General features: G+C 43.6%; 14 protein-coding genes across 15 annotated transcripts in view; all 14 read left to right on the forward strand.

Annotated features, from left to right (window-relative positions):
- LOC145703927 (solute carrier family 25 member 3-like) overlaps positions 1-4,467 on the forward strand; it is a 43,493-nt gene extending 39,026 nt beyond the window's left edge. Inside the window, exons 2-6 of one of the 2 annotated variants that reach the window (XM_081781343.1) lie at positions 2,794-2,883; positions 3,186-3,342; positions 3,390-3,626; positions 3,671-4,010; positions 4,053-4,467. In XM_081781343.1, coding sequence (XP_081637469.1) covers positions 2,816-2,883; positions 3,186-3,342; positions 3,390-3,626; positions 3,671-4,010; positions 4,053-4,237 — 987 coding nt within the window. In that variant the 5' untranslated portion in view covers positions 2,794-2,815 and the 3' untranslated portion in view covers positions 4,238-4,467. Of the gene's footprint in view, positions 1-2,793; positions 2,884-3,185; positions 3,343-3,389; positions 3,627-3,670 lie in introns of both variants that reach the window. The other variant, XM_081781342.1, reaches the window with a different exon arrangement.
- Positions 1-25,436, forward strand: part of LOC145703920 (fumarate hydratase, mitochondrial-like) — a 38,385-nt gene extending 12,949 nt beyond the window's left edge. Inside the window, exons 2-6 of the mRNA XM_081781333.1 lie at positions 23,290-23,344; positions 23,749-23,892; positions 23,936-24,883; positions 24,930-25,074; positions 25,117-25,436. Coding sequence (XP_081637459.1) covers positions 23,291-23,344; positions 23,749-23,892; positions 23,936-24,883; positions 24,930-25,074; positions 25,117-25,274 — 1,449 coding nt within the window. The 5' untranslated portion in view covers position 23,290 and the 3' untranslated portion in view covers positions 25,275-25,436. The remainder of the gene's footprint in view (positions 1-23,289; positions 23,345-23,748; positions 23,893-23,935; positions 24,884-24,929; positions 25,075-25,116) is intronic.
- LOC145703726 (thioredoxin 1-like) lies at positions 335-913 on the forward strand. The gene is made up of 2 exons (XM_081781120.1): positions 335-496; positions 539-913. Exons 1-2 carry the CDS (start codon positions 443-445, stop codon positions 800-802), a joined length of 318 nt encoding a protein of 105 aa, XP_081637246.1. The 5' UTR covers positions 335-442; the 3' UTR covers positions 803-913.
- On the forward strand, positions 1,101-1,798 carry LOC145703725 (thioredoxin-like). Its single transcript, XM_081781119.1, has 2 exons — positions 1,101-1,246; positions 1,340-1,798. Exons 1-2 carry the CDS (start codon positions 1,193-1,195, stop codon positions 1,601-1,603), a joined length of 318 nt encoding a protein of 105 aa, XP_081637245.1. The 5' UTR covers positions 1,101-1,192; the 3' UTR covers positions 1,604-1,798.
- Positions 4,487-11,968, forward strand: LOC145703909 (acetyl-CoA carboxylase-like). Its single transcript, XM_081781307.1, has 7 exons — positions 4,487-5,313; positions 5,632-5,792; positions 5,843-8,172; positions 8,216-8,399; positions 8,442-8,784; positions 8,828-9,116; positions 9,172-11,968. The coding sequence occupies exons 1-7, from the start codon at positions 5,295-5,297 to the stop codon at positions 11,852-11,854; spliced, it is 6,009 nt and encodes a 2,002-aa protein (XP_081637433.1). The 5' UTR covers positions 4,487-5,294; the 3' UTR covers positions 11,855-11,968.
- Positions 11,927-13,780, forward strand: LOC145701954 (acetyl-CoA carboxylase 1-like). Its single transcript, XM_081779166.1, has 4 exons — positions 11,927-12,276; positions 12,318-12,688; positions 12,731-13,415; positions 13,510-13,780. The coding sequence occupies exons 1-3, from the start codon at positions 12,105-12,107 to the stop codon at positions 12,797-12,799; spliced, it is 612 nt and encodes a 203-aa protein (XP_081635292.1). The 5' UTR covers positions 11,927-12,104; the 3' UTR covers positions 12,800-13,415; positions 13,510-13,780.
- Positions 13,812-15,224, forward strand: LOC145703925 (3-ketoacyl-CoA thiolase, mitochondrial-like). The gene is given in 5 exon segments (XM_081781339.1): positions 13,812-14,064; positions 14,067-14,419; positions 14,459-14,916; positions 14,959-15,078; positions 15,123-15,224. Coding segments are annotated over 5 exon segments (1,197 nt in total). The 5' UTR covers positions 13,812-13,814; the 3' UTR covers positions 15,139-15,224.
- LOC145703937 (uncharacterized) lies at positions 15,285-15,731 on the forward strand. The gene is made up of 2 exons (XM_081781354.1): positions 15,285-15,457; positions 15,497-15,731. The coding sequence occupies exons 1-2, from the start codon at positions 15,305-15,307 to the stop codon at positions 15,728-15,730; spliced, it is 387 nt and encodes a 128-aa protein (XP_081637480.1). The 5' UTR covers positions 15,285-15,304; the 3' UTR covers position 15,731.
- On the forward strand, positions 15,763-16,340 carry LOC145703939 (uncharacterized). The gene is made up of 3 exons (XM_081781357.1): positions 15,763-15,933; positions 15,973-16,092; positions 16,137-16,340. Exons 1-3 carry the CDS (start codon positions 15,795-15,797, stop codon positions 16,238-16,240), a joined length of 363 nt encoding a protein of 120 aa, XP_081637483.1. The 5' UTR covers positions 15,763-15,794; the 3' UTR covers positions 16,241-16,340.
- On the forward strand, positions 16,371-17,643 carry LOC145703930 (thymidylate kinase-like). The gene is made up of 4 exons (XM_081781346.1): positions 16,371-16,507; positions 16,551-16,659; positions 17,140-17,414; positions 17,457-17,643. Exons 1-4 carry the CDS (start codon positions 16,382-16,384, stop codon positions 17,577-17,579), a joined length of 633 nt encoding a protein of 210 aa, XP_081637472.1. The 5' UTR covers positions 16,371-16,381; the 3' UTR covers positions 17,580-17,643.
- Positions 17,643-19,045, forward strand: LOC145703946 (pseudouridylate synthase RPUSD2-like). Its single transcript, XM_081781363.1, is given in 3 exon segments — positions 17,643-18,677; positions 18,679-18,815; positions 18,856-19,045. Coding segments are annotated over 3 exon segments (1,302 nt in total). The 5' UTR covers positions 17,643-17,678; the 3' UTR covers positions 19,022-19,045.
- On the forward strand, positions 19,055-19,859 carry LOC145703934 (tetratricopeptide repeat protein 29-like). The gene is made up of 4 exons (XM_081781349.1): positions 19,055-19,182; positions 19,223-19,304; positions 19,349-19,645; positions 19,717-19,859. Exons 1-3 carry the CDS (start codon positions 19,098-19,100, stop codon positions 19,620-19,622), a joined length of 441 nt encoding a protein of 146 aa, XP_081637475.1. The 5' UTR covers positions 19,055-19,097; the 3' UTR covers positions 19,623-19,645; positions 19,717-19,859.
- LOC145703931 (uncharacterized) lies at positions 19,807-23,251 on the forward strand. The gene is made up of 5 exons (XM_081781347.1): positions 19,807-19,958; positions 20,009-20,170; positions 20,220-20,350; positions 22,189-22,307; positions 23,023-23,251. Exons 2-5 carry the CDS (start codon positions 20,107-20,109, stop codon positions 23,198-23,200), a joined length of 492 nt encoding a protein of 163 aa, XP_081637473.1. The 5' UTR covers positions 19,807-19,958; positions 20,009-20,106; the 3' UTR covers positions 23,201-23,251.
- A 4-nt stretch (positions 25,437-25,440) lies between the features above and the next one.
- LOC145703932 (ubiquitin-conjugating enzyme E2 A-like) lies at positions 25,441-26,188 on the forward strand. The gene is made up of 3 exons (XM_081781348.1): positions 25,441-25,659; positions 25,701-25,837; positions 25,929-26,188. Exons 1-3 carry the CDS (start codon positions 25,452-25,454, stop codon positions 26,070-26,072), a joined length of 489 nt encoding a protein of 162 aa, XP_081637474.1. The 5' UTR covers positions 25,441-25,451; the 3' UTR covers positions 26,073-26,188.
- Positions 26,189-27,373: the final 1,185 nt, after the last annotated feature.

The following is a 27,373-nucleotide window of genomic DNA, read 5'->3' on the forward strand; positions in this document are numbered from 1 at the left end:
ATTTGAAAGATTAATCTTCAGATTAATTCGATCGACTATTCTGATTTATAAATTATAAATTATAATTTATAATCAATCACCGTCTCACACTGACTTCGGACTCACCCCCAAATTCGGGGCCCAAGGATGGCAGATAGAAATTGAGGATCTACAGTAGAACTTCTAGTACTAAAATTATGGCCAACGTGAAGCCATGACAGATCATTCTTGATGATCTACTGGGGAAGAGATGACAGTGTTAAATTCATACCGGGTAATTTCCATCATCGTTGGGATCATAATTTGATGATGATGATGATTCATAACCAGTCTGAAAAGGTGTTGTCAAGGGCACACTCAGAATCGTTAAAAGAGATTAGTCGCCGTTGTATTTTTATACGTCCTCTCTACCTGAGCAATTTCACTCCGTAAAGAGAAAGGGTCCTGTCAACACACTGAGAATATGTCTGTTCGAAAAATTGCATCTAAAGATGAATTCAAAGGGCTCATGAGCGAGGTAAGCTGATATAGACAAACTTAATCTATCAGAAAATTTAAGAATGCTCTCGTCATTGTCGACTATTTCGCGACATGGTGCCCTCCATGCCGAATGATCGCCCCCTGGCTCGAGGAGCAAGCCAAGGCCTTCGACGGAAAAGTCGTCTTCGCCAAGGTCGACGTTGATGAACTTGAGGACGTCGCTGCTGAGCAGAAGATTCAGTGCATGCCGACCTTCGAGTTCTTCAAGGGAGGCGCCGCTGTTGCCAGAATCGAAGGAGCTGATAAAGCGGGTATTAGCAGCAAAATTCAACAGCTCGCCTAGAATCTGAGACAACATCAACTTTAGAAATTCCATTGAAGAAGATCTTGCTTCTGCGCATGAAACTTATTGAAACTGATCTAATAAATTTTCCATTTCCCTTTATAAAAAAAATCTCCTCACTTACAACTGAAATGCGGTGATAAACCGCTCATCAGCAATTTAGACATGATGACCGGTGCACTTCTAACAAGTGCCCATTTCTTTGAGACAAGTGCCGTCAGAATTAACGACAATAGGAGTCGATTTTTTTTCTAGAAGGTGCGAGAGAGCTTCAGGTCTCTCACCTACGCGCATGTTTGCCCAATCACTTTGTGCATAAAAGGACGTCACAGCCAAATTTCCCCTCATTTTCCTTTTGTCAAAAGTCGAGATCGCCCGAATTTGAAGAAAATGTCCGTCAGACAACTCGAATCCAAGGATGAATTTGTTGCCCTCAAGGGGGAGGTAAGCTTGAAACTCTTGAACGGCCTATTTTTTAATATCAATAGTCTATTGACAATAGATCCCATAAATCCCCGTTTCTAACAAAAATGCTAGAGCCAACTTATCGTTGTCGACTATTTCGCCACCTGGTGCGGTCCATGCCGAATGATCGCCCCGTGGCTCGCCGAGCAAGCCAAGGCCTTCGACGGAAAAGTCATCTTCGCCAAGGTCGACGTCGACGAGCTGGAAGACGTCGCCGCCGAGCAAAAGATCCAGGCTATGCCAACCTTCGAGTTCTTCAAGGGTGGCAACTCCGTCGCCCGCTTCGAAGGTGCCAACAAGGACAAACTCCTCGCCAAGATCAACGAGCTCCTCTAAGCCGGGAATCATTGTCAATTACAAATCAATCGTTTTCCAGCAGAAGATTCACAAAAAGAAACAAAACCACCTAAACAACCCTAGAAAAAATTCGTCTCAAGGTCACCATGACTGACAATAGAGCTGCCTTCTATCTACAGTTTCTTTACTGTGCAATCAATTCATAAAATCAAAGTACAATTAGTTACTATTCTGTTTAATAAATAAAATCAAATTGAAAAGATCGTATCGACTTTAAAATTTGCTTATTTGAAATAAGACCATTTTTATCGCCATCATAAAAGAGAAGGCAGGACTTTAGTAGCTTACCTACTTGCTGAGATAGTTTTAATAACGAATAGAGATCACTATGCTTGTCAGGAAAATAAAAACCTTTGATCAATTTGAAGATTTAACCAGGAAGGTTTGAGTCGTTTCCAACTGACTCCGGAATACCAAAAGTTTCAGCCAGGTCTTGTGATTGTTCATTACTATGCCAAGCGATGCGAGCCCTGCAAGATCATCCAACCTTGGTTCGAAGACCAAGCCAGAGCGGCAAAATGGTTCAATGAGGATGTGATCTTCGCGAAACTAGACGCCGTGGAACTCGTAGGAGCTGTTTTAGAACTTAATTTATGATGAATTGTATTTGGCCCGTAGTCACTGTAAATAATGAAACAGCATTTTCGAACTGAGCCGCAGAGATCGCTGCTCAGCAACGGGTCGAGTCACTTCCAACGTTCGAGTTCTTCAAGGGCGGAACTTCCATTGATACTGTCGAAGGAGCCAGCTATGAATCGAAGGCACAATTTCGACTGTTGATTGGAGAGCATATGCAGAAGAAAAATCGTCAGTTTTTGAATTCTACCCTTTGAATAAACAGCAAAACCCTGAAGCATGTAGGCTATTTGGAAAATTAGCGACAATAAATTATTCAATAAAACTAAAATCATGGAGGGTCGACGGAAGACAACAAAGCTTAGAAATGAGATTCCATGATTATCAGACATGGATCGTTCCGAGAATAGCTGGGTCCGAACCACTATTTTCAGTAGGCCGCACCGAGCCGGTATTCACCAATCAACGGGCTTGAATGCCAACGGCCTCCACCAATATTTGACTCAGAGTGTCCAACTAATGAGAGATTCCTTCCAAAATCTACCGTTCTAGAGATGATTTTCTTTGTGTTCTTAGGTGAATATTCGACCGAGGTTAATTGGGTTTATTCTAGAGATGAGCTTGTTCGATATCGCTAAACAGAATCCCTTCGGAAAACCCGTTGTTTCTGATGCTGCTACCAGGTAAATATTGTGGCTTTCCTCAGGACGGATTTTTGGAATTTTTTCCGCATTTTTTTAATTGCTCTTATTCCTCGACGAATTTCGTATTTCGAAATGGTAAGTTCAATCTTTGAAATTTCTTACGTAACAATCATCAAAGTTTCAACTTTGCCATAGCATTGAAATTAAGCGTTCCTGATCCCAAATACAGGTATCGGATCAAAATCACTTCGAATACAAGTTATATAACTAACCCGACAATTTAAGTATGAGCTTTGCCAATTATTAATTGGGTTTAAGCACATAATAAAATATGAATTCAGCTGTGAGTTCGGATCCACCGAGTACTACTTGAAATGTATGATCGGTGGTGCTCTCTCTTGTGGTCTTACCCACACCGCCGTCGTCCCATTGGATTTGGTCAAGTGCCGAATGCAGGTCGACGCTGCCAAATACCCATCCCTCGGCAAGGGCCTCAAGGTAATATTTCCTCCTTACTTCCATTTTCAACTGCCTTTCTTCTCTAGGTCACCGTTGCTGAGGGAGGTGTCAAAGCCCTCGCCCGAGGATGGGCTCCCACCTTCATCGGATACTCCATGCAGGGAACCTGCAAATTCGGTTTCTACGAAATCTTCAAGAACCTCTACGGAAACGCCATGGGCGAAGAGAACGCTTTCCTTTACCGAACATCTCTTTACCTCGCTGCTTCCGCTTCTGCCGAGTTCTTTGCCGATATTGCCCTTGCTCCTATGGAAGCTGTCAAGGTAACCAGCAGCTCAAAGATCATCAGATTTTACCCACCGTTTAGGTCCGAATCCAGACCTCCGACTACGCCTCCACCCTTCGCGAGTGCTTCCCCAAGATGCGCGCTGAAGAGGGCAACGGAACCTTCATTCGAGGTCTCAAGCCTTTGTGGATGCGACAGATTCCATACACAATGATGAAGTTCGCCTGCTTCGAAAAGACCGTCGAGGCTCTCTACCAGTACGTTGTCCCCAAGCCACGAGCTCAGTGCTCCAAGTCCGAGCAGCTCATGGTCACCTTCGCTGCCGGTTACATCGCTGGTGTCTTCTGCGCCATCGTCTCCCACCCCGCCGATTCTGTCGTCTCCGTCATCAACAAGGATCCTTCCAAATCTGCCGGACAGAGTAAGAATTTCAAACCTTATCCCTTGATTAACGTTTTCCTAGTCCTCAAGGAGATGGGACCCAAGGGTGTCTGGAAGGGACTTGGTGCCCGTATCATCATGATCGGTACCCTCACCGCTCTCCAGTGGTTCATCTACGATGGTGTCAAGGTCGCCCTCCGTCTCCCACGACCACCACCACCAACCATGCCCGAGTCGCTCAAGAAGAAGCTTGGCGTCCAAGAGTAAATAGTAAAATTAATTTATTTCCAGTACCAACATGTTCTTTGTTAAACTCCATCACTTCATTTCGCTCCCTTTACTCCTCCATCCACCCATCCTTAACTTATTGCGCGCGCGAGGCAAAAACTCTAGCGCTAGTTCAAATCCAAGTATTCTCTGTCAACTTTGTTAGTCAAGTTACTGTCAAAGTTTGTAAAACAAAAACGATAATAAAAATCAGTCAAAATCAAAACAAATAGCCTAGAATGAGTTTTTATTTGGAGCAAACTGTAGCGCTTGTTCTTCGGGGAAGCAACGCGAAACCGCCAGAGCTAGAAATAACGTCTAATGGAAAGCTTTCGCGCATATCGGAGACAGAGAAGGAGGATATTATGGGACGATTTGAGAAGTGGCTTGAGGATTGTGTGAGTTTCCCGCGAGTTCATACGACCAATTCGCCGGTTGTTTTGAGAGATTCTTCTGATGGCCAATTCCTGATGCGTGACTTTAACAAGTTCTCCAAACTTTTTGGAAAACGTGAAGGCTCGATAATGACTTTTGATAAATTCGAAGCAGCCTATCTTCAACTTTCAAGCCACGTTTCAATTATTTGCAATGGGAAACATCTGAGTTGTCGAGAAGTCTTTTCTGAGCTTCTTAATGTTTCATCCATGACACAGGCGCAGCTGATGTTTTGGCTATTCCGGGCGAATTACAAACTTGCTGCAAGCACCGCCACTGTCAAAATTAATCAGCATCGGATTCTGAACATTCCAAAAATGATCAAAGCGAATAGAAAACCTGACGAAGGTGGCATTTCAACTCTGAGAGGGAAAACATCTCTTGGGCAAAAAGGTAGACCTCCAAGAGGATGGTTTGAAGAATCATGGAGTCCAAGCGAACCTGGACGCAATCAAGGAGACATTTTACGTAGACTGTATCACAGCGGAAGATATTCTCTAGAACTAAAAGATGTTTACGGAAAATGGCGTGACTGGAAGGAGAAACGGCAGATAAAGCTTGAAGAATTGAGAAAGGCTCACGATATCTCCAAGATCAAACCAGTAAAACAATTCCATTTGTCATGTCTGGAGACGAAGACGGTGAGTGCCCATCAAGTACCATTTATCCAGTCAGTTATTCCCTCTGAATCTTCTCAAGCAGCTTCTCCAGTTGTTATTTGCAAGCGAGGGACAAAACAGAAGCCATGGGCCAACGACAATAAGGTCGAACATGTGATCAACTATTTTACTCCTCATGAACTCGTGCCAAATAGCACTTTCCTTTCAAATAACATTTGCGCGGTAGTAGAAGGTCGTAACGCTCTTTTCTTTAAATTTTCTGATACAGAGCTGCCCTCGCCCAACGACTTTGTCAAGAAATAATCACTTGATGGATCCTGTTAAGTTTACTGAATTCAGATGAAATGCACAGTCGTCGTCGCGAGCAACACACTCCGCAGGAATGTGCCTCTATGGCCGAGTTTGTGTCCCGCCACAATGGTAAAAAGATAATCGAGAAAGTACTGATCGCGAATAATGGAATCGCGGCTGTTAAATGCATTCGCTCAATCAGAAGATGGGTAAGATATTGTTGCGAGATGCGTCGTAAGATTACGTACCTTTTTTATAGTGTTACGAGACGTTCCGCAACGAGAGGACAGTAAAGTTCGTTGTCATGGTTTCCCCTGAAGACCTCGAAGCGAATGCAGAGTTCATTCGCCTTGCCGATCAATACGTTCCAGTTCCCGGCGGCTCGAATCATAACAATTATGCTAACTGCGACCTTATTGCAGAAATCGCCCGCGCTAAAAATGTCCAAGCCGTTTGGGCTGGATGGGGACACGCTTCTGAGAATCCAAAGCTACCTGACTTACTTGCAAAAAGCGGAATAGAATTCTTAGGCCCTCCAAGTAATGCGATGAGAGCTTTGGGTGATAAAATCAGCTCTGCCATCATTGCACAGAGTGTTGGATTGCCAACGCTAAAGTGGTCTGGAGAAGGAATAACGTGCGAGAATGGAATAGTGACAGAGAAACACTACAAACAAGCATGCGTGGATACACTTGACAAAGCTGTCGATGAGGCAGATCGAATCGGCTATCCGCTAATGATCAAGGCTGCCAATGGCGGCGGTGGAAAAGGAATACGAAAGTGTGAGCGAAAAGAAGACTTTCCAACGCTCTATCGCCAAGTAAAAGCAGAAGTATCTGGAAGCTCGATCTTCCTGATGGAATTCGCAGATGAAGCACGCCATCTCGAAGTTCAACTGCTTTGTGACCAGCTTGGAAATGCGATCTCATTGTATGGACGCGATTGTTCAATTCAAAGACGTCATCAGAAGATCATTGAAGAGGCACCTCAGACAATAGCGCCAAAGGATCAGTGGAAACATATGGAAGAAGGTGCAGTGCGACTTGCGAAACTGGTGGGCTACCACTCGACAGGCACAGTTGAGTATTTATATGACCCGAAGAAGGAGCGCTTTTGTTTTCTCGAGCTAAACCCGAGGCTTCAAGTTGAACATCCATGCACTGAAATGATTTCTGATGTTAATCTGCCGGCCACTCAACTTTGTGTCGGACTTGGAATAAGTCTTGATGAAATGCCTTTGCTAAGCCCAATTTACGAGACTATCGATGGAAAATTGAACATAACTTCTCAAGAAAATCCAAGAGGCCATGTGATTGCGTGTCGAATAACTGCTGAGAATCCAGACGAAGGATTTCGCCCTGGAAGTGGCACAGTCCAGGAGTTAAATTTCCGAAGCTCAAAGAACGTCTGGGGTTACTTTTCTGTTGTTGCGTCTGGCTCGCTTCACGAATACTGTGATTCGCAATTCGGGCATATTTTTGCATGGGGCGAAACAAGAGCGCAAGCTACGTCGAATCTGGGGATGGTCTTGCGCGAAATATCAATCAGAGGCGACTTCAGAACTACTGTCGAGTATTTGTCTCATCTGATTGAAAGTGAGACCTTTCGTAACTCGTCATTTTCGACTGGCTGGCTTGATCACCTTATTGCTACGCGTGATCGACCGGAAGTCCACGATGAACGAATTTCAGCAATTTGCACCGCGCTTCATATCGCTGACCGGCATTGGTCGACTGTAACTGAGCAGTACAAATCAGCTCTAGAAAAGGGACAAATTCTGCCAATTCAAAGTTTGCCTCCGAAAGAACTCCCGCTTAATCTAATCCTTGGAAACCAACTGATATCCTTGAAGATTTCTCGACCAGCTCAATCGAGCTTCTGCATCGAGCTCAACAATACGCAACTTATTGTGAGCATCTTCCGACTTTCCGACTCTGGAATTTTGGTTCAACTCAATGGAGTATCGTACTGTTCTTATTTGCAAGAGACAGCTGAAAACTACCGCGTTACGATCAACAATCAAACTGTTGTTTTTGATAAAGAGAAGGACCCAAGTTTGATTACTTCTTCTTCCGCTGGCAAACTCGTGCGATTTCTTGTCGAAGATGGATCTCCAGTTGTGGAAGGTCAAGATGTCGCAGAGTTAGAAGTCATGAAAATGGTGATGACCGTCAAAGTATCTCTCCCAGGGAAGATCATTCATTCTAAGAAACCAGGCGCGTTCTTGTCAAACGGAAGCGTCATTGCTCGCCTAGAGCTTGGACCAAACTTACGGGTACCAAAGCCACAAATATACATGCGCGACTTATCTGAGTTTGTCCCTGACAATGATTCTGAGTCAACAGCAAGTCTAAGTTCTGGTGAGTCTCATGTTTCTATTCGCCGGAAAACTGGAAGTGACGGCGCTGCAATAATTGCCCGTGAGATGAGAAAGAAATCTGGATCAACTGGCAGCATACATTCTACTTCCACTCGAGACAGAAGACATCCACCACATAAGCAACTCGAAAAAGTCATTTCGAATATACATGCTGTTCTTGACGGGTATTCTGTTGCCGGAGAAAGGATCGAAAAATGGGTCAAACGACTGTAAGATCGCATTATTTTGTAACGGGCCTTTATTATTATTTAGCGTATCCCAGATGTTTGCAATATTTCAAAATAGACGACTGCCCCTTTACGAACTGAGAGAAGTGATGACTCGACTTTCGGGGAGGATACCGGATGAATTAGAAGGTCAAATTAATGAGGAGTTGAAAAGATATGGACATCGTCTTGGTTCCATGCTCACAAGATTCCCTTCTATGAGAATTCTGGTACTAACACATGTTTTGATCCATTTAACAGTTTTCTTTTAGAAATTTATGAATCTGTACGCCGCCAAAATAACTAATCCAGACGACCGTAACTTTCACTACGTCAGTGTCAGCCAAATAGAAACATTGTGTCATAAATATGTCGACGATATAAGAGGACTTCAGAAGAGCGTTATAAAAGAAATGCTAAAGAAGTTTACCGATATTGAAAAGCACTTCCAGTCAAAGACATTCGAGAAGAGCGTGAAGGAGATACTTATCAAGAATGAGGATCTTGACTTGACCACGAAAATGATTCTGTCTCATCGAAATCGAATCGAGAAGAGCAAGTTGATACACGAGATCCTCAATGTCCTGCTGAAGCACGACGCGGAAATGATTCTAGGTATTCTCTACTCATTGGTGATAGATGACAATCTGAATTTCAGAAATGCAGGAAGAAATTGATGAAGTGGCAACTTTGCGCTCTTGTTCTTGTGCTCTTACCGCCCGTCAAGTACTAATCACAGGTCATCAACCGAGCTTCCAACGCCGTCACAATCAAATTGAGAGTATATTTCTATCTGCAATTGATAACTCTGCAAATGCCCTTGTTTTCCCTGCCAGGCTTCAGCAGCTGGTTGTCTCAGAAACAGCTATTTTCGACGTGCTGCCGGAGTTTTTCTATCACAAACTCGAGCTAGTTCGTTTTGCTGCTTTGGAAGTCTATGTTCAGAGGTTAGAGCACCTTTTAGTATTTAGAACAGACTCTGTACCCGAACTTTCATTTTAGAGCCTACACCGCCTACATCATCGAATGCGTCGAATCCATCGAGATTGGTACGTCCAAAGCCGCGGTCGAATTCCAGTTTTCCCTTCCCTGCAATCACCCATCTCGTCAGTCATCCTTCGCCAACATTCCACCTCCGGGCATTGCGCAGAATCGCGAATCTTTTCCAGATCTATGCATCGCCGGCTATGAATACGAAAAGAACTTTGAAGAGCTGTCTCGTTTCGGTCGAACTGGATTGATGGTAGCATATGAAAATCTTGAAGACTTCGAGAATAATATTTACGATGTGCTGACTTGCTTTGGCTACCTAAAGTCAGAAGAATCTGACGAAGAGTCTGACTCGTCAGAACTCACTGAACATCCATACATGAGTGATGATGACGACCCTTATGGCGCGAAATCCCCACCAGGCCGAGGATATGATCCGCCATCAGACCAGGTCTTTTTCGTTGGTAAATCGCGTAATCAAGGACCAGCAGTGCACACACTCAATGTCTTCCTCCGCTCGAAGAAAGGAGGCGAAGATGACGAGATGCTTGAGAAACGTTTCCGCGAGTTTTCACAAAACTATCAAAAAGACTTCAGAAACGCATGCATCCGCCGCATAACTTTCGCAGTTCACAAGAAGAGTCACATGCCTAAGTTCTTCACATTCCGATCACGAGATGAGTACAAAGAAGATGAAATTTACCGTCATCTTGAGCCGGCCCTCGCTTTCCAACTGGAATTGTCTCGCCTGAGAAACTTCACTTTGAAGCTTTATCAAACACAGAATCACCGCATGCATCTTTACCATGGAATTGCCAAGAATCAGTGTGGAAAAGAATCGATAGACCATCGTTTCTTTGTGCGCGCTATTATTCGCCATTCAGATCTGATCACAGAAGAAGCGAGCTTCAGTTACCTTCGTTCTGAGGGCGAACGGCTTCTCATTGAATCTCTCGACGAGCTAGAAGTTGCCATCAAGTCGCATAGCTACAAAACTGACCAGAATCATGTGTTTCTGAACTTCGCGCCATCCGTCAACATGGAGGCCAATGAAGTTCTCAATTCGGTCAGTGAGGTTGTTCTCAAATATGGACGGCGGCTATGGGAACTGCGAGTTACACAAGCTGAGCTTAAGATTAATGTCCGCCAGGAAGAGGAAACAACTTCTTATCGCATCTTCCTGAGCTCAGAAGACGGTTTCCGCCTTGAGACACATCTTTATCGCGAAGTCGTTCAGTCACAAAAGACGATCTTTGTTTCAATCGGCCCAGAAGAAGATCCAGGTCCCCTCAATGGACTTTCAACTGACACACCTTACAGTACTAAAGATCTTCTCCAAACTGCTCGCTACAAGGCTCAATCAGCTGGCTGTGCATATGCTTACGATTATCCGTCTCTCTTCAAATCTGCATTGAAGAGCTCTTGGGAAGATAGAAAGGTAAAACACCCCAAAGATCTGTTTACATGCAACGAGCTTATACTCGACAAAAGTGGCAAACTTCATGAGGTAACGCGTGATCCAGCACAGAACACTGTAGGTATGGTTGCCTGGCGCATGAAGTTTAGCCAGCCAACGATAGAAGGCAAAAGGGAGATCGTCGTTATCTCCAATGACAGTACAGTCCAACAAGGTAGTTTTGGTCCCGCTGAAGACGCGTTGTTTGCCGCAGCGAGTAAATTGGCTCGCGATGAAGGTATACCGCGAATTTACATAACTGGCAACAATTCTGGCGCCCGGATCGGTCTCAGCAAAGATATACAGAGCTGCTTCCAGGTTGCGTGGAAAGACAAGGAGGCAGGACTTGTGGAGTATTTTTATCTGTCTTCGACTGATTACAGCAAATTCTCAAGCCAAGTCATTGCGGAACATGTCAATTACGAAAATGAGTCAAGGTACAAAATTAACGCCATCATCGGATCTGCCGATTGTGGCACAGCAGCTCTAGCTGGCTCAGGGCTGATTGCGGGCGAAACGAGCAAAGCCTATCGCGAAATCCCAACGATATCACTTGTCACTGGTCGGGCTGTTGGAATCGGAGCTTACTTGGTCAGACTGGGTCAACGCGTGGTCCAGGTCGAATCGAGCTTCGTGATTTTGACTGGCTTCGTTGCGCTCAATTCTGTTCTTGGGTCCAGTGTCTACTCGTCAAATCAACAACTCGGTGGGCCTCAGATCATGTCAAAGAACGGAGTATCTCATCTGACTGTTGCCGACGATTATGCAGGCATTAGAACCGTTCTCCATTGGCTGAGCTACATTCCAGTCAAGGGCAAGCTTCTGAAAGTGCCAAAATTAATTTGTGATGATCCTCCAGAGCGCCAAGTCACCGTTCAAATCAAGGAGAAAATATATGATGCACGCAGGATCCTGGCTGGAGACGACGATCATCTTGGCATTTTAGATCGAGGATCTCTGCTTGAACTCCAGCCAGATTGGGCTAAGACGGTTCTTATTGGCAGAGGTAGATTAGGAGGAATCCCAATTGGTGTTATTGCTGCCGAAACAAGACAAGTAACGAGTCTAGTTCCTGCCGATCCAGCTGATCGAAACTCTCACGAAAAAGTAATCACTCAAGCGGGCTCCGTGTGGTTTCCAGATTCAGCTTTCAAGACCGCCCAGGCCATCAAAGATATCGACCAAGAAGGCCTTCCGCTGTTGATTCTAGCGAACTGGCGTGGTTTTCAGGAGGAATGAAGGACATGTACGACCAAGTTTTGAAATTCGGTGCGATGATTGTCGACGCATTATCTGAGTTCAAATCAGGACCTGTTCTGATTTACATCCCGCCACTGGGCGAGCTCCGAGGAGGAGCCTGGGCCGTACTCGACAAGTCCATCAATCCATCGAAAATCGAGCTTTTGCTGATCCAAATAGTCGATCCGGTGTGTTAGAGCCAGAAGGAACCGTGAAGATCAAACTAAAGGACAAGAACCTCCAGGAGCTCATGTGTCGCTTTGACCAGCAGATGAAAGAGCTTCAGGCGACTCTCAACAGTGGCAATTTGACAACGGAAGAGATCGGCAAAACATCGGAGCTAACGACTTTGAGGAGCAAATCTCTTCATGACGCGTACCACAATCTTGCGATTCAATTTGCAGACCTTCATGACATGCCACGTAAGTTATCTTCAAACATCGAAAGTTGAGTTGTGTTTTAGAAGCAGTTGCGAGCAAACGCTGCTTGACAAAAGTTGTGCCACTTGCAGAATGCCGCCATTTCCTTTACAACCGACTTCGGAGAAAGTTACTTGAGGACAATTGCGTGGATTTGATTCAAGAAAGTGATCCCGATGTGACCCGGGATGAAGCAATAGCCACACTTGAGCGTTACTTCTTCCAGAACCATCTCAAGAGCGGTATCAAATGGGACGAAGATATCCCCGTTGAAAAGTGGCTAGCTGAGCAGCTTGAGAATAAAAATTCGCACTTGAACATTTTAATTCAACAAAATCAACACGATCAATGTCTGAAGCAAGTGCTCAAGTTGTCGGAGAACCAAGAAGTCGACCAAATTGCGGATATGTTCCAGGTAAACATATACTTTTTCATCATGTTATAAATCCTTGTTTAGAGTTTACTGGACTCCTTGTCAGATGAAAAGCAGAAACAAGTCCTCTCTATCATCAACGTCAATCGATAGAATACTCAATCAAAGTTCACTTTTTATTATCTGCCATAACTTTCTATCAATGAGATCTACTGTCTATCGCTTTAATATATTATATATTTTTGATTTAACTGCAAATAAGTACCTATTATGACAGAGCAAAATTCAAGTTTTTGAAGTTACTTTTTGAAACCTTTCGAACATTCGTACTAGAGTTTTGCCTTTTTACGTCAGAATTCACAACAATTCCACTTCTGTTTTTCGCACCTTGCAACTTTTCCCTGATGATTCACAACCTACTATTCTTCAAATTCATTAAAAACCATAGTATGCAAACTTTTAAATCTTCATGTTTAAAAGATCTATTCTCCTCTTAGAATGAGCAATCAAACGCACCCATGCAACTCGATAATCTACCCGGGCGCAACCAACCAGACAAAGAGAAAATCTTCCCTTTTATGCGAAAAATGCTACTCTTTTTACGTTTTTAACGAATTTATTAATATCAATCTTGGTTAAGATTTTTCTGCGGACATGTCGGGACTCTTTCGGGATCCAAAAATTAGTCTTATTATTGACGAAAAGTGGCGGAATGCGGTTTTGCCCATAGACGACCTTGAGATTAATTCGGACTTTATTCCTAACGAAGGTAATTGAGTATTTTCTCTTCAGAAAGACTTAATTCGTCGTGTAAATAAAATAATGAGTAAGAGCGCGCAGAGTTTACGTAACGTAATTTTCAGAGGAAAATGAAGAAAGCAAAGAATGTGCAATCGATCTCGAGCGAAAGTGGAACGAACACCTTGATATAGCCACTCGATGATCAGCTCTAGAACAATGTTCTGTTTACTTCGCTCATCCTGAATCGAACTGGCTGACAGATAAAATACTGTCCTTGTTGCTCCTCTTGGAATACTGTCCTTGTTGCTCTCTGCTAAAAACAGATCATTTTCTGTTCGAATCATTTATCGAACGTCCTTTAGGAAAATTAAGAAGATAACAATATATAAACTAAGCACGTAAAAACTTTCGATTTTTAAAATTTAGAATGGCCCTTAAACTGACCAAAGAAGTCTTCATTGTTGGCGCTAAGCGAACCCCCTTCGGTGGATTCGGCGGTGCCCTCAAGGACTTCACTGCCAATGACCTCCAGACTCACGCTAATGTTGCTGCCATGGCTCAGGCTGGCGTCGATCCCTCCCTCGTCGACTCCGTGTGCGTCGGAAACGTCATGCAGAGCTCCAGCGATGCCGCTTACATTGCCCGACATAGTGCTCTCCGCGCTGGTATCGACAAGGCCACCCCTGTTTGACCGTCAATCGACTCTGTGGGTCGGGTTTCGAATCTATCAACATGATTGCCATGGAAATCGAACTTGGCATGACCCAGATCGGTATTGGAGGTGGTGCTGAATCCATGTCTCAGGCTCCTTACGCCCTCCGAGGTGCTCGATTCGGCACTCGACTTGGCCAAGATCTCAAGCTTGAGGACACTCTCTGGGCTGGTCTTACTGATCAAAACATCAAGCTTCCCATGGGTATCACCGCTGAGAATCTTGCTGTTCAGTATGGCATCACCATGGAAGAAGCTAATGCCCATGCTTACCAGACCCAGCAACGATGGCTCGCTGCCAACGAGGCTGGTCATTTCAAGGTTTGAATGATTGAAGTATTGGCAATGACTTATATTTAGGCGGAAATGGCCCCAATGGATGTCAAGATCCGCCGAAAGCCCGTCTCGATGGATTTTGATGAACATCCCAAGCCACAGACTACCCTCGAGCAGCTCAACAAGCTCAAGCCCGTCTTCAAGAAAGATGGCACTGTGAATGCTGGTAATGCTTCTGGTGTCTGTGACGGTGCTGCCGCTGTCGTTGTAGCCTCTGCCGAAGCTGTCAAGGCGCACAACCTTACTCCTCTTGCTCGAATCGTTTCCTTTGCTTCCGCTGGCTGTGAACCTAAAGTCATGGGCATCGGACCTGTCCCTGCTACCAAGCAGGCTCTTGCTGCTGCTGGTCTCACTTTGGATCAGATGGATCTCATCGAGGTTAACGAGGCTTTCGCTCCTCAATTCCTCGCTGTCCAGAAGGAACTTGGCCTCGACAACGACAAGACCAACCTTTGTGGTGGTGCTATCGCCATTGGCCATCCGTAAGTCTCGATATTTATAGCGTTTGTTCATGTTCTGTTTAGTCTTGGTGCCTCCGGTACTCGAATCACTGGTCACTTGGCCCACGCTTTGAATCGAACTGGCTCCAAGTACGCTCTCGGGTCCGCCTGCATCGGTGGCGGCCAGGGTATCACCATCATCCTGTAAGACTTTTCAATTCATGCCAGGTTTTTTAATCATTTTTTAGCGAAAACATGCAATGATTTCGTCGGATGCTTATTTATTCTGATCACAAGATCGCAAGTACTCATTCATAAAGTAACACGATTGAGAAATTTCTCGTTCTCCACATGTTTACTCCACTGATAACTGTTAATGCTAGTTTATAGATTCATAATTTTAAATCTTTCCTTGTTCAGAAATTCGCTCATGACCGCCACAGACACTATTGGTAGCCGTAAATCGGGCCGTAGCTGGAAGACCTCTAAGAAGCCCATTCACACGATGACACCAAAGGGAGCTAACTCACAAAAGAAATGGAAAGCTAAGATGGACGAAAAGCTACGTATGCACCAGATGAAGGTGAGTTCAAGGAGTAATTACCCAATTAACGGGATTAAGATGAGGGAGCGAGAAATAATTGCTCAAAGGAATGAAGAAAAGGAAGCCGAGCGTATCCGTATCGAAGAGAAGAAACGTCAGCAAGAAGAAAACGAATGGAAACAGGCGAAGTCTCAGGGTCAAATTGTGACGGACGCAAAGAAGATCAAAAAGCTCGAAGCGAAAGAAATAAAACAAAAGAAACGGGCCGCCCGACGAAAGTCGAAAATGAAGGGACCATCAAAGTTGAAATAAACTCTGACACACTGCTCCCTAAACGCAATCCGTATGAACTTCAAATAATCCATTGAACTTCAGAATGAACCGAATTTTGGCTGTCCCCACCCGAGTCCTCTCCCGACGAACCCTCGTCTCTTCCCTCGAGACTGGCGGTCATGCTCACGCCCGAAAGCCAGTGGCGCTCTTCTCCGCTCACCCCGCCTACTTCCGACCACTCGGTAATATTGAACTTCCTTTTCACTGCTAATTCTATTCAGGTTTGGTTCTTATGGCCACGGCTTACATCCCAGCCATCTACTTTTACTACGACATCACCTTCAACCAGCGAAAGGCAGAGACCTCCATCCTCGTCGGCCTTTTCGGAGAGGAGGGATTCCGTAAGTATTACCAAATCAAGATTTATAACCCACCAAACTTTTAGTCCGAGACTTGAACCTCTGCGTCGTCTTTACCCTCACCGGCATGGTCACCTTCTGGGCCGGCCGAGTGTTGTTCTTCCACAACCTCAACATCTGGTCCGCCTAAGTGCATTCAAATTAATTTCTGTCAGATACACACTTTGAAATCTCCCTCCTTATTTATTGTCAGTAACGCTTACTAATAGATTATTTGACAGAATACTCGACTCTTTGTGTTCATTTTTTAATAATTCTTTTGTGTATCAGAATGGCTCGAGGGGCGTTGATAATCTTTGAAGGGGTCGATAGATCGGGCAAGTCGACGCAAATCAAGCGTATTTTCAATCAAATGCTTAATAAAGGTGAAAAAGTGTATCTGACACGTTTTCCTGAGGTGAGCTACTTCCTTTGATGCATTGGGTTAATAAGAGTTCTAGAGGACAAGCGAAATCGGACAGACCATTAACGGGTACCTGACGAGCTCTAACAACCTTTCGGACCAAGCTATTCACTTGCTTTTCTCCGCAAACCGATGGGAACATGCTCGTAAGTCTACCTGCGTGAAAAAGGAAAAAAAGTAGGACAAAAATATAGTGAAATTTCGTTCATTATAATGAAAATATATATTTTTCGGAGATTCTAATTGTAAAAGTGTATTTGCAGTTTTTTTGATAGAAAATGCAGGTTTTTCGTTTTAGCTCCATTTCCTCGTGCTCTCCTAGATAGGTTTTCTCATCATTCGTCCCACCTTTTTAGGAGGCTGATCTGAGAAATCGTCTCGGTTTTTTCTTCAAAAACTTTTTTCTGAAAAAAATTTTTTTGATTTATTTATCTGGTATTTAATCCTTTCTTACCTTAAATATACGGCGATCGGACTTGAGTAAGTTCGAAAACTGATTATTTTTAGTTCTGATGCCCTGATAACAACAGTTTATCTAGAGATTTTGCATAAAAATTTAAGAAAAATTAGAAATCTAATTAGTGAATCTCGGGCGAAATTAGTTGGAAAATTTAATGCACGTTCAGAGAGCATTTTGAACTACCTGAACAACGGGACATCAGTTTTGGTCGACAGATACGCATTTTCTGGTGTCGCTTTTACCGCTGCAAAGGGGCTTGATCTCGAGTGGTGCAAAAATCCCGACCGAGGACTTCCAAAACCAGATCTTGTTCTTCAGCTTGACGTTGACGAAGAAACTGCAAAAAGCAGAGGTGGCTTTGGAGAAGAAAGATATGAAAAAGTGGAGTTTCAGCGAAAAGTTAGAAGCCTATATTCTCGGTTGAAAGAAGAACACAGTGATGTAAGTCGTATAAAACTGAGCTGATTGAAATGAGTGCATTAGATTTGGAAGGTGATCGACGCATCTGGAACAGCAGATGAACTGACACCTCAGCTTCAAAGTTTTGTTGATGAAACTATCAAAAACTGTCAAAATAATGATATCGAAAAATTGTGGATCAATTGAGACTAAACATGTGCAATATTTTACCTGCCAACATGCAATAGCCAGAATTTACCATTCCTTCTTTCTACAATTATTTTGAGCAAGAATGATCCCTTCAGAATGCAAGTTTGTAAAGATGCACCTGCAGTTAAACTGCTTAAATTAGACACTAAAGAAGCAGTTGCTTCAGTTATGGCAGAAAATTTGACGACAAGGAAAAATAAAAAGCTCAAAATGGTCAATTTAATGAAGAAACAGTCGCCGCTATCTCCGGAAAAGCTTGACGATACATTCGCAGAGACCGACTATATAATTGACGAAGAGAAAGGTCTTCGTAGAGTTAGACCTTATTTCTTCACTCATCATAAGTTCGCGCTGAAGAGATGGCTTGGCATGTCTGTTTTTGATATGATGATGAAAGAGTTCAGTCTTCATATTTCAACGCCTGAAAAGTTAAATGAAACGGCAGAGCGAGGCTACATGCTTTTAAACATGGAAAAGATCAACGCTTCGGAGCTCAAAGAAAGGATCATCAAAGACGGGGATATGATTTCAACGAAGGACCATCGCCACGAGCCTCCAATTAGAATCGAATTGCCAACAGTCATCGCCGATACTGACGAGTTCTACGTCGTGAAAAAACCATCAAGCGTCCCAATTCATCCTGTAGCACAGTACCGACACAACTCACTGATCTTCTTAATTGCCCGAGAATATAAAGTGAACTACCACGTCATTCACAGACTAGATAGACTCACTTCTGGGCTCGTTATTTTTGCCAAAACGAAAGAAGTGGCAAAGCGCGTAAGCAAAGAAATATCTGACAGAGTTGTTCAAAAACAGTATCTGCTGAGAGTCGTTGGGAAGTTTCCTGAAAAGGCAACGTGCGAAGAGAGCTTGTTTGAAATCTCTGCGAAGAAGGGTATTTACAGAGTAGCAAAGGATGGCGATGACGAGAAAAAAGTAAAGACTGCTTTGACAAACTTCGAGCTTGTTGAATTTTTCGAAGATAGCAACGAAAGTCTTGTTCGTGCAATGCCAAAGACTGGTAGAACACATCAAATTCGCGTTCATACTCAGTATTTGGGCTTCCCGATCATCAACGACCCGGTTTACAATGATCCTCTGTTTGGGAAAGAACGATTTTGGAACGACAACAAAGAGAAGATATCACAGAAGATATTGGGGACCAAAAGGTTTTAAGATTGCCGAGGAAAGTGACACGCCTCAGATGGCTTTTGAAAAGGATCCGCTCTGGTAAGTTGTGGACTGATTTCCTAAATCATGCGCGTTCTAGTGATAAATGCAGGAACACTCCTGCTGATCCCAATCAACACGACCTGATCCTCTATCTTCACGCTCAAAAATACTCTGGCCCGAACTGGAGCTTCGAAACACCGCTCCCTTTCTGGGCTGAGCGCGACTTCAAAACTCCTGAATATTACAAGAAATACCTTCTGTAGCAAATATTTTCTAGAACAAAATCCCATCAATTCGAAGTCAGCAATTTGTTTTTAGTTTGAGAATGAGCGTATAAAAATGCCAACAGAGTTCAAATTGAAATCGTTGGCCCCGGGTCCGCCCTCGGGTACTATTCTGCAACTTCAAGGCAAACTCTCTTCAGGTAACTTTGGTTTTCGAGGTTTATTCTAGCGTGAATTTAGTTAACCAAGAAACATTATCACATTCAAGCACTTGTTATAAGCGAAACGACTATTATCACAACACATGTATAGAAATGCTAAGGTAACTTTTTAACACTCCTCGTTGATTCTACTATTTTTAACTAGAAATGGCTATCACAAAGCATATTCTGAAATGTTCAATCTGATCGAGAAGCGTAAGCTAGAAATAATCGCAGCTGGGCCTGGAACGCTGATGTCGCTCGCCCCCGTCGTTCACGAAAATAAAGAATACTTGGACACATTCAAGGAGAAGCTCACTGCGGCCGAAGAGGCCGAGCGGAAGAAGCGAGCAAGTCAAAGTCTACTCAAATATTTCCGAATTGGCGCTCTACTTCAGCGAGCGGAAGCTCACCTGGCTTTCTCATCACTTCTTCGATAGGGCACTCGCCATTGCGTCTGAGAGTAAGTGACAGCCTTGATTCTCTTCCTTGATTTCAATTCTAAAGAGTAGACACTTTCACAATCGTTTTCAGTAACTGTGGATTCTGGTAAAAGCCTTTGCGAAGCAAGCGAGCGGTGTGGTTTGGCCTGTGAGTCTCGCGGTGAAATCGACGCGTCTCGGAGCCACCTTGAAAAAGCGGTGAGCCTGTCGCACGGACGGGGAACATGGAAGACAGCACAGGGCGACACGTGGAATCAAACATCGTCGTTTCACCTTTCTCGCGTGCTCAGACTCGTCGCCGAAAAGGACAGCTCAATCGAGAGCCAACTACAGGTGACCTTTTGCGCGCTAAGCTCCGTCATTATCTACCGGTATTATTGTAGCTACTCGAAAAGTCAGTGCTCGCCGCGGACACTAGCAAATATGAAAAACAATCTCAACTGCCAATTACCACTACGGACACAAGTTATTCCAAGCAAAAATGTACCAAAAATCACGTCAAATTCTTGAACGCGGCCTCGAAAACGCCCTTATTATACAGAATGGTAAGAATCAATTCAATTAGATTTCAAATTTATTCAAATGGTCATTTAGATGAGTTGATTCAAAAGATCACGGCTGTACTGTCCGACCTGATCCGAGCGAAAGGAGCTGGATTTGGAGATGAAATATTGGAATCGGCCGAAGCGATACTCAAAAAGGCGGTCGATAAAGTTGAATCCGAGGTAGGTCACCGTAAGTGGGTCTCCTTCACTTCCGTCAGCTGATCAATTTTTTAAAGTCGATATTTTTGACCACGATATTTTCAATTTTTCGTATAATTCCGCTTCGAGTTTGCCATCCCGTCGAATCCGCTTCTGCAAAATGCAATCAAAGTGGAATATTCATAAATTAAATTCGCTTGGCAGATTGATTGAGCTTGCTCAGGCGCGCTTTCAAATTGCAACAAATTTAATTTGCCCAAGCTTGCTCCTTGGGGAAATTCTAAATTGCTTATGCAGGTCAATCAAATCCGCCAGCTGATGGGTGAGCCTCCCTCTCATGGGCCATTCTTGCTGTCTTTCGTGACATTTTGATGATGAATTATACATTTTCTGAAGGGTCATTTCGTTCATTTAAAATATATTTCTATAATATTCTTTTTCTGTAAATTCCCAAGAATTGCCAAGATGATCATTTTTCGTTTCTTTGCGAAATTTCTTCGCGGCTTCGCTTGAGCCCGAAGGAAAGCCGCGGCGCGTCTTTTTAATAATCGTTTCCAGGACTCTGACTCAGATTTTGTGCACAGGTTGGCACACAGCTCGCAATGATAATTTTCTTTTATTTTAATAATTTAAAATTTAAAATCAGGTGAGTCATCGTAAAACCATCATTTTTACGCAGAGGCACTGCCCAGCGGGCAAGGGAAAGATCATTCTTATTCAGCGGGATTGGTACGTGACTGACTGTGCCAGAAGAGCGTGGTGTCGAGTGCCTCCTTGGCAGGCCGTGTCGCGATGTCGTCTTTTTCTTCGTTTCTTTTTTCAATTTTGGTCTCCTTTGGTTGATTTGGTCGACGCCTCCGCCCACGCACTTTCTCCCTTTGCTCGATTTCGCGACGCAGAGCAGAAAGGCGCCCGTCACTCGCCACACTACTCTCTCAGCGCGTCAGAGACAGCAGCAGCCTTTTTCTTGTTTTATTTTTCCAGTGAATATTTTGAAAAGTAATCACCACGTGAAGAAATAAACAGCGAACTAGCCAAGCAGCTGATTGGCTGTAACAGTTCGAGAGAGGAAGTCTAGAGAAACCATCAATGAGTAATGCGATTATTCAGATTATTAATAGAAATATTGAATGAAGCCGGCACTGAACAGAAATCCTAGAAGTGGTTCAGCTTGAGTGAGACTGTAATTTACAGTTTCCGAAAGCATCAAGAGCTTGAGCCAGTTCTAATTTCTGCCCAAGGCCGAGGCTGACCAATCGACGCCCGGGAAATTCAAAAGAGAAAATCCGCGCTCGAGGGGTGTGTATTTGTTTCCCGCAGCCGCTAAAATGAAACATTTCATGACGCATTCGAAGAATGAAAAAGCTAATTTGGATAAATAATGGTCTTCTTCGCGCGTCGATTATAATGACGATTGGAAAGATTTTCCAGTCAAAAAACGGAACTAGAAGAAAATTTGTTTACGCAGCTAGAAGTGCTAAATATTGACTCAAAAGCGATGATTCCGGGACGGCAAATATTTTAATAAATTGTTAAATAATTACTCGACTTAGAAAAAAATGAATCAGCTGACGGAAATCCCCATAATTATCATTTGGTTGAACAAAATTTGAAATTGCTCCAGATTTTCTCATTTCGTTCGAGAGTTGAGTTGAGTTTTGAAGAAATTTCGAAATTCGTTATTCGAAATCTCGAAAACGAATTCAACTTGATCATTCGGGCCATCACAGTAACACCACCTAAAAATGATATGTCTACAAATAATCTTGCTTAAAATACCCGGTTTTGTAACTTTCGAGGTGGTCTTACTGAGCTCATTTGGATGAGCAAAGAAAAGTTGTATTCCTGATTGATTTTAGGGCGGGCAATGCTCCGTGGATGCACTTTCGCAAATGTCACTACTTTACAACGCGTACAAAAAGCACCCTCAAGCGACGGAACTCATCCAAAAAGCCTACCATAATTGTGAGGAAGCAAAGTAAGTAACCGAACAAACCTTTTGCCCTTCTTATCGTTCAACGACGAAATACACGGCGTCGATCATTTAGGGTTCAGTGATTTAAAATTGATCCTAATTAAAGGCGGCCGGGAGGATAATCTAACTCTGAAATTTGAGGAAGCGGCCGGTGAATTTCTTTTTTGAGACGTTGATACTTTATCCCTTTTAAAATTAAAAATTACAGTCACTCGAGGCCGAATTCACTGCGAAGGAATTTCCCCTACAGAAATTACGCAGTTTTTAATTTTTAGCTTATCAAAGAATTTGTAGATAGGGCGTACTTGGATAGAATTTCATAAAGCTATTAAAAGGTATTTCATCCGCGAGTGACTGTAAATTATTTTTCAAAAATAAAAGTCGTGCCATCTGCGCATCCTTCTTTTTCTTATTCGCGCTATACGTTTTGATTAAGCATTGAGAATCGATGGCTACTATCGACAGCGGCCTGTTCAGAAATATATTTTTCTATCGATTGGAGGAATTCCTACAGACGGTTCATATTCAAAAGCAAACTCAATGAATAGCTTTATGCCAAAATAAGATCGATAATATTGCCCTGGCTGGGGTCAATGAGGCCGAACCTTTTTTAATTCCTCATCTTACCTCCTTTAATTGCCTCTCTTAATAAAGCAATAATGTTGCCGATATGATTGTATTATTCTTGATTCGCAAGATTTATGAACCAACAATTTAGGAATCGTGAAAGATCGACGCGTGTAGCAGTCGGCACTGTAGTTGGAAACGAGCATCTACTAGAGTACCGCCGTCAACTGTCACTAGCTACCAAGAACAAAAAGAACGTTCGCATTTTGGTCAACTGGAAGAACCTTGGAGATCTGCAGACTCTGCAGCCTGATAAACAGCAAAACTGAACTTTCATATTCTATTCTATTTTTCTATTCAATAAATAATCTATATATTTTTTAATAATTATTGTCGTTATTGAATTCGTACGGTTTAGCATGCGTCAGTTCGTTTTGTCCCGAGTCGTTCGACCAAAAATTCCATCTCGATTCGTAAGTTGTGTTGAATTTTTATAAATGAGATCACGATACAAGCCCGCTTTTCCCTTCTGGTCAGTGGGTGGTGCTCGAGACACAAGTTCTTTATCTTTTTTATGAAACCCATATTTTACTGAAAATTAACATGGGGCACTTTAAAAGAATCACTTTAGTTGTTACTCTTTTTCATTAGAATTAATTTCAATTAGTTATAAAGCGCAGGAATATTATGGTTCCCTTCAGATATTTTTATATAATCGTAAAATAAGTGAAATGATCATAACTAGCCGAGCCACACCTAGTAGACATCACAATATCGAGAAAAGAGCACCGATAGAAAATGATTCCGGTCAGAATAAAGATTTATATTCAGTTCTATTACCATTGTGATAGATTGACCGTTTTAAAATGAATTCTAGGCGTCTGGCTTCCGAATCGAGACCGACACCATGGGTGAGATGCAGGTGCCAAACGACAAGCTCTATGGCTGCCAGACCGCGCGATCGATGAAAAACTTCCCCATTGGCGGCGAGGCCGATAAGATGCCCCGACAGATCATCCAAGTAATTGATAATTAAATTATTCTAATTGTAACCGCTCCACAAGGCTTTCGGTTACCTCAAGAAGGCCTGCGCCGAAGCAAACCAGAAGTTTGGACTCGATGCCAAGCTCGCCAACGCGATCAAAGAGGCCGCCGATGAGGTCATTTCTGGCAAGCTTTACGACGAGGGTCACTTTCCTCTTGTCATCTTCCAGACTGGCTCGGGCACCCAGTCGAACATGAACACCAACGAGGTCATTTCCAACCGCGCCAATCTCATCCTCGGCGGCGAAGTCGGCACCAAGTCCCCCGTCCACCCCAACGATCACGTCAACAAGTCCCAGTCCTCGAACTGCACCTATCCTACGGCTATGCACGTCGCCACCGCTCTCGAAATCAACAACGTTCTCCTCCCGGGCCTCAAGAAGCTCCGAGAGGCCCTCTACGAGAAGCAGAAAGCTTTTGAGCACATTGTCAAAATTGGCCGAACTCATATGATGGACGCTACTCCATTGACTCTCGGACAGGAATTCTCTGGATACGTTCAGCAGCTCGATAACGGAATCGCCCGTGTTGAAGCCACCCTCCCACGAGTCTACGAACTTGCCATCGGTGGCACCGCTGTCGGAACTGGTCTCAACACTCGAATTGGTTTCGCAGAGGCTTGCTGTGAGGAGCTTTCCAACTACACCGGTCTTCCATTTGTCTCCGCTCCCAACAAGTTCGAAGCTCTCGCCAACCACGACGCCATGGTTGAGGTTTCCGGCGCTCTCAACGTTGTCGCCTGCTCCATCCACAAGATTGCCAATGATATGCGCCTCGCTTCTGGACCACGATGTGGTCTTGGCGAGCTCAATCTTCCCGAAAACGAGCCCGGATCCTCCATTATGCCCGGCAAGGTCAACCCAACTCAGGTTGAAGCTATCACTATGGTCTGTACGCAGGTCATGGGTAATAATATGGCTGTCACCGCTGGCGGTATGAACGGTCACTTTGAGCTCAACGTCTACAAGGTAAGTTTTTTATCTTATCAACCCATTCATAAAACTCAATCAATAGCCAGTCATGGTTTCCAACGTTCTCCGATCTGCCAACCTCATCGGCACTGCCTGCAACGCCTTTGTTGATAACTGCGTTGTCGGCATCACCGCCAACGAAGCCCGAATCGATCAGCTTCTCAATGAGTCTCTTATGCTCGTAACCGGTGATAACATTTCCAAGCAACCCCTTTTCAACCGCTTTTCAGCTTTGAACCTCCACGTCGGATACGATAAGGCCGCCGCCATCGCCAAGAATGCGCATAAGAAGGGAACCACGCTCCGAGAGTCTGCCAAAGAAAACGGCATCACGGACGAACAATTTGACGCTTGGGTTGTCCCAACCGATATGCTCGGACCAAAATAAACTTTTTATTGGGAGAGTGAAACAATTATTTATTAAGCGCGCCCATTTCTGTATCTTTTTAAGAAATGTGTTCCTCTCGTGAAATTGCTTTTACATGTGTGTGTTTCTACAAGTTCAGATTCAAATAGTTTTGAAGCATAAAAATGATGCATTATTCGGAAAGCTGATGTTTCGTTGATGAAATTTTTCAGGGTTGGGTTAAGGATGTCTACTGCTGCTCGGCGACGTCTTATGCGGGATTTTAAAAGACTCCAGGAAGACCCCCCAGCTGGTGTTTCCGGAGCCCCAACAGACAACAATATTCTCCTCTGGAACGCTGTAATATTTGGCCCGGCAGATACACCGTTTGAGGACGGGACGTTCAAACTAACCATAGAATTTACAGGTACACTTTCAAACTTGGCTCTATCTGAAATCAAATTGTAGAGGAGTATCCAAATAAACCGCCCGTCGTGAGATTTACCTCTAAAATGTTCCATCCGAATGTTTACGCGGATGGGTCCATATGCCTTGATATCCTGCAAAACCGCTGGTCGCCCACATATGATGTGTCTTCTATCTTGGTTGGTTGTGCATGAGTAGTAATGAAGCATATATAACTCCGTATTCGTTCACTTTCATTTCTGTTCAAACAAGTGTAAATTTGCCTTTTAGACATCCATTCAATCACTTCTCGATGAACCGAACCCCAACTCACCCGCCAATTCCCAAGCCGCTCAACTCTTCCAGGAAAATAGACGAGAATATGAAAAGAAAGTGATGCAGGTCGTCGAGCAGAGGCTGGAAGGAGGACGATGAGTAGTCCCGCATCTCATTCCTCACTCCTTAGTTTCTCTTCAGTGAAGAGCCACATTCTCACTTTTTATGTAGCAATAAATTATTGTGTGAAAAAACCTCTTGATGAAAAACAAAGACTTCACAGCAGTTGAGTGTTTTTGTTCAGATGATCTTGAATGAATCGGCTGGGATGCACCAGAAGCAGGCTAGTTAGATCCAAGTTAGCAGTGAACATCGAAAGCTTGCAAAATGCGTTGAAATTTGTTCATGAAACTGGGCATTGTTCTTATGTGGAGGGTTTCAACTATGAAACTTTTGAGATTGTTATATTGAAGTGATCATTTGGAAACCCCGTTACTAGATATCCGACGATGTATTTTGCAAATACGGCGCTTGGAGGACCTTTTCGCAGCTCGATAGTAACTCTCAAAGATCAGCAATTCACAGTCTTTACTCGACGCCTTCTATAGATCGAAAGTTCAAAATTTCTGAGTTTTCAAAGAATGCCTCAACATCTTTGAATCTCCAAAATGACCTGCCAGATTTCGAAGTTGCAGCTTCTTACCAATACCTGTCGAGACTTCCCAAATCAAAACCGCTTGTAAATGCTGACAGTCTTGTATTGTTTGAGGATAAGCAAATGGATTCTGAACTCAAGGAAAACGTTCTTGAGGCGATTGTCTGTCAGATGCTTTTCAACTCGTCTCTTAGAGGTTTGATACTACGATTATTTCTAAAAAAATATTTTTAGACAAACTTAAATCGGTGACACAAGTTATCGAACGCGCTTCATCAAGTGGAATCAGGTCGTCCGGAGCTCTTAGTCTTGTGTATCAATATGCGAGAGTGGCTGGTACCCATGAGAAAAATTATTTACTCGGAGTGAAAGATCAGTTCCTGGAATACGCAGAGCGACTGCAAATCGTTGATGATACGTTTACTTTGATAAGACTGGGTAATGCTTTAGAAGTTCTGAATTTCGATGATATCAAGTCCTTCTTTCCCTACTTGGAAATTCTTGCGAATATGAAGCCTTCAACTATTCGACCGACAATAACAACGACTCTAGCACAGTACACAAGGCCGCAAAAACCTCAGCAAACCAGCAATCCATACGTTTCAGTATCTCCTTCTTTTGCAAACCCTTATCATCGAGAATATCAATTTCGAAGCGATTTTCGAAGCCAACTCGAACGCCTGGTCGAGTTTCCATCATATCTTGCTCTGGTTATGCCTTATTTGACGAAGAAGCAGCGAGATTTACTGCGAAGCAGAGTTAAAAGAACCCATTTACTGAATATCGAACGCGGTTACGATCAGTA

The sequence above is a fragment of the Oikopleura dioica genome, chromosome PAR (assembly GCF_907165135.1).
Source record: "Oikopleura dioica chromosome PAR, OKI2018_I68_1.0, whole genome shotgun sequence".
NCBI lineage: Eukaryota > Metazoa > Chordata > Appendicularia > Copelata > Oikopleuridae > Oikopleura > Oikopleura dioica.

Excerpts from the sequence above, each read along its gene's own strand:
- LOC145703726 (XM_081781120.1), top strand. The coding sequence starts at position 443 with ATGTCTGTTCGAAAAATTGCATCTAAAGATGAATTCAAAGGGCTCATG. Across the intron at positions 497-538 it reads TCAAAGGGCTCATGAGCGAG|AATGCTCTCGTCATTGTCGA; the intron begins GTAAGCTGATAT and ends AGAAAATTTAAG.
- LOC145703725 (XM_081781119.1), top strand. The coding sequence starts at position 1,193 with ATGTCCGTCAGACAACTCGAATCCAAGGATGAATTTGTTGCCCTCAAG. Across the intron at positions 1,247-1,339 it reads TTGTTGCCCTCAAGGGGGAG|AGCCAACTTATCGTTGTCGA; the intron begins GTAAGCTTGAAA and ends CAAAAATGCTAG.
- LOC145703909 (XM_081781307.1), top strand. Across the intron at positions 5,793-5,842 it reads TTCGCTCAATCAGAAGATGG|TGTTACGAGACGTTCCGCAA; the intron begins GTAAGATATTGT and ends CCTTTTTTATAG. Across the intron at positions 8,173-8,215 it reads GAAAAATGGGTCAAACGACT|CGTATCCCAGATGTTTGCAA; the intron begins GTAAGATCGCAT and ends ATTATTATTTAG.
- LOC145701954 (XM_081779166.1), top strand. The coding sequence starts at position 12,105 with ATGTGTCGCTTTGACCAGCAGATGAAAGAGCTTCAGGCGACTCTCAAC. Across the intron at positions 12,277-12,317 it reads AGACCTTCATGACATGCCAC|AAGCAGTTGCGAGCAAACGC; the intron begins GTAAGTTATCTT and ends GTTGTGTTTTAG. Across the intron at positions 12,689-12,730 it reads AAATTGCGGATATGTTCCAG|AGTTTACTGGACTCCTTGTC; the intron begins GTAAACATATAC and ends ATCCTTGTTTAG.
- LOC145703937 (XM_081781354.1), top strand. The coding sequence starts at position 15,305 with ATGACCGCCACAGACACTATTGGTAGCCGTAAATCGGGCCGTAGCTGG. Across the intron at positions 15,458-15,496 it reads TACGTATGCACCAGATGAAG|ATGAGGGAGCGAGAAATAAT; the intron begins GTGAGTTCAAGG and ends AACGGGATTAAG.
- LOC145703939 (XM_081781357.1), top strand. The coding sequence starts at position 15,795 with ATGAACCGAATTTTGGCTGTCCCCACCCGAGTCCTCTCCCGACGAACC. Across the intron at positions 15,934-15,972 it reads CGCCTACTTCCGACCACTCG|GTTTGGTTCTTATGGCCACG; the intron begins GTAATATTGAAC and ends AATTCTATTCAG. Across the intron at positions 16,093-16,136 it reads TTTCGGAGAGGAGGGATTCC|TCCGAGACTTGAACCTCTGC; the intron begins GTAAGTATTACC and ends CCAAACTTTTAG.
- LOC145703930 (XM_081781346.1), top strand. The coding sequence starts at position 16,382 with ATGGCTCGAGGGGCGTTGATAATCTTTGAAGGGGTCGATAGATCGGGC. Across the intron at positions 16,508-16,550 it reads ATCTGACACGTTTTCCTGAG|AGGACAAGCGAAATCGGACA; the intron begins GTGAGCTACTTC and ends TAAGAGTTCTAG. Across the intron at positions 17,415-17,456 it reads TGAAAGAAGAACACAGTGAT|ATTTGGAAGGTGATCGACGC; the intron begins GTAAGTCGTATA and ends TGAGTGCATTAG.
- LOC145703934 (XM_081781349.1), top strand. The coding sequence starts at position 19,098 with ATGCCAACAGAGTTCAAATTGAAATCGTTGGCCCCGGGTCCGCCCTCG. Across the intron at positions 19,183-19,222 it reads TCAAGGCAAACTCTCTTCAG|TTAACCAAGAAACATTATCA; the intron begins GTAACTTTGGTT and ends GCGTGAATTTAG. Across the intron at positions 19,305-19,348 it reads ACATGTATAGAAATGCTAAG|AAATGGCTATCACAAAGCAT; the intron begins GTAACTTTTTAA and ends ATTTTTAACTAG.
- LOC145703931 (XM_081781347.1), top strand. The coding sequence starts at position 20,107 with ATGTACCAAAAATCACGTCAAATTCTTGAACGCGGCCTCGAAAACGCC. Across the intron at positions 20,171-20,219 it reads CGCCCTTATTATACAGAATG|ATGAGTTGATTCAAAAGATC; the intron begins GTAAGAATCAAT and ends ATGGTCATTTAG. Across the intron at positions 22,308-23,022 it reads CATAATTGTGAGGAAGCAAA|GAATCGTGAAAGATCGACGC; the intron begins GTAAGTAACCGA and ends CCAACAATTTAG.
- LOC145703932 (XM_081781348.1), top strand. The coding sequence starts at position 25,452 with ATGAAATTTTTCAGGGTTGGGTTAAGGATGTCTACTGCTGCTCGGCGA. Across the intron at positions 25,660-25,700 it reads ACTAACCATAGAATTTACAG|AGGAGTATCCAAATAAACCG; the intron begins GTACACTTTCAA and ends ATCAAATTGTAG. Across the intron at positions 25,838-25,928 it reads ATGATGTGTCTTCTATCTTG|ACATCCATTCAATCACTTCT; the intron begins GTTGGTTGTGCA and ends TTTGCCTTTTAG.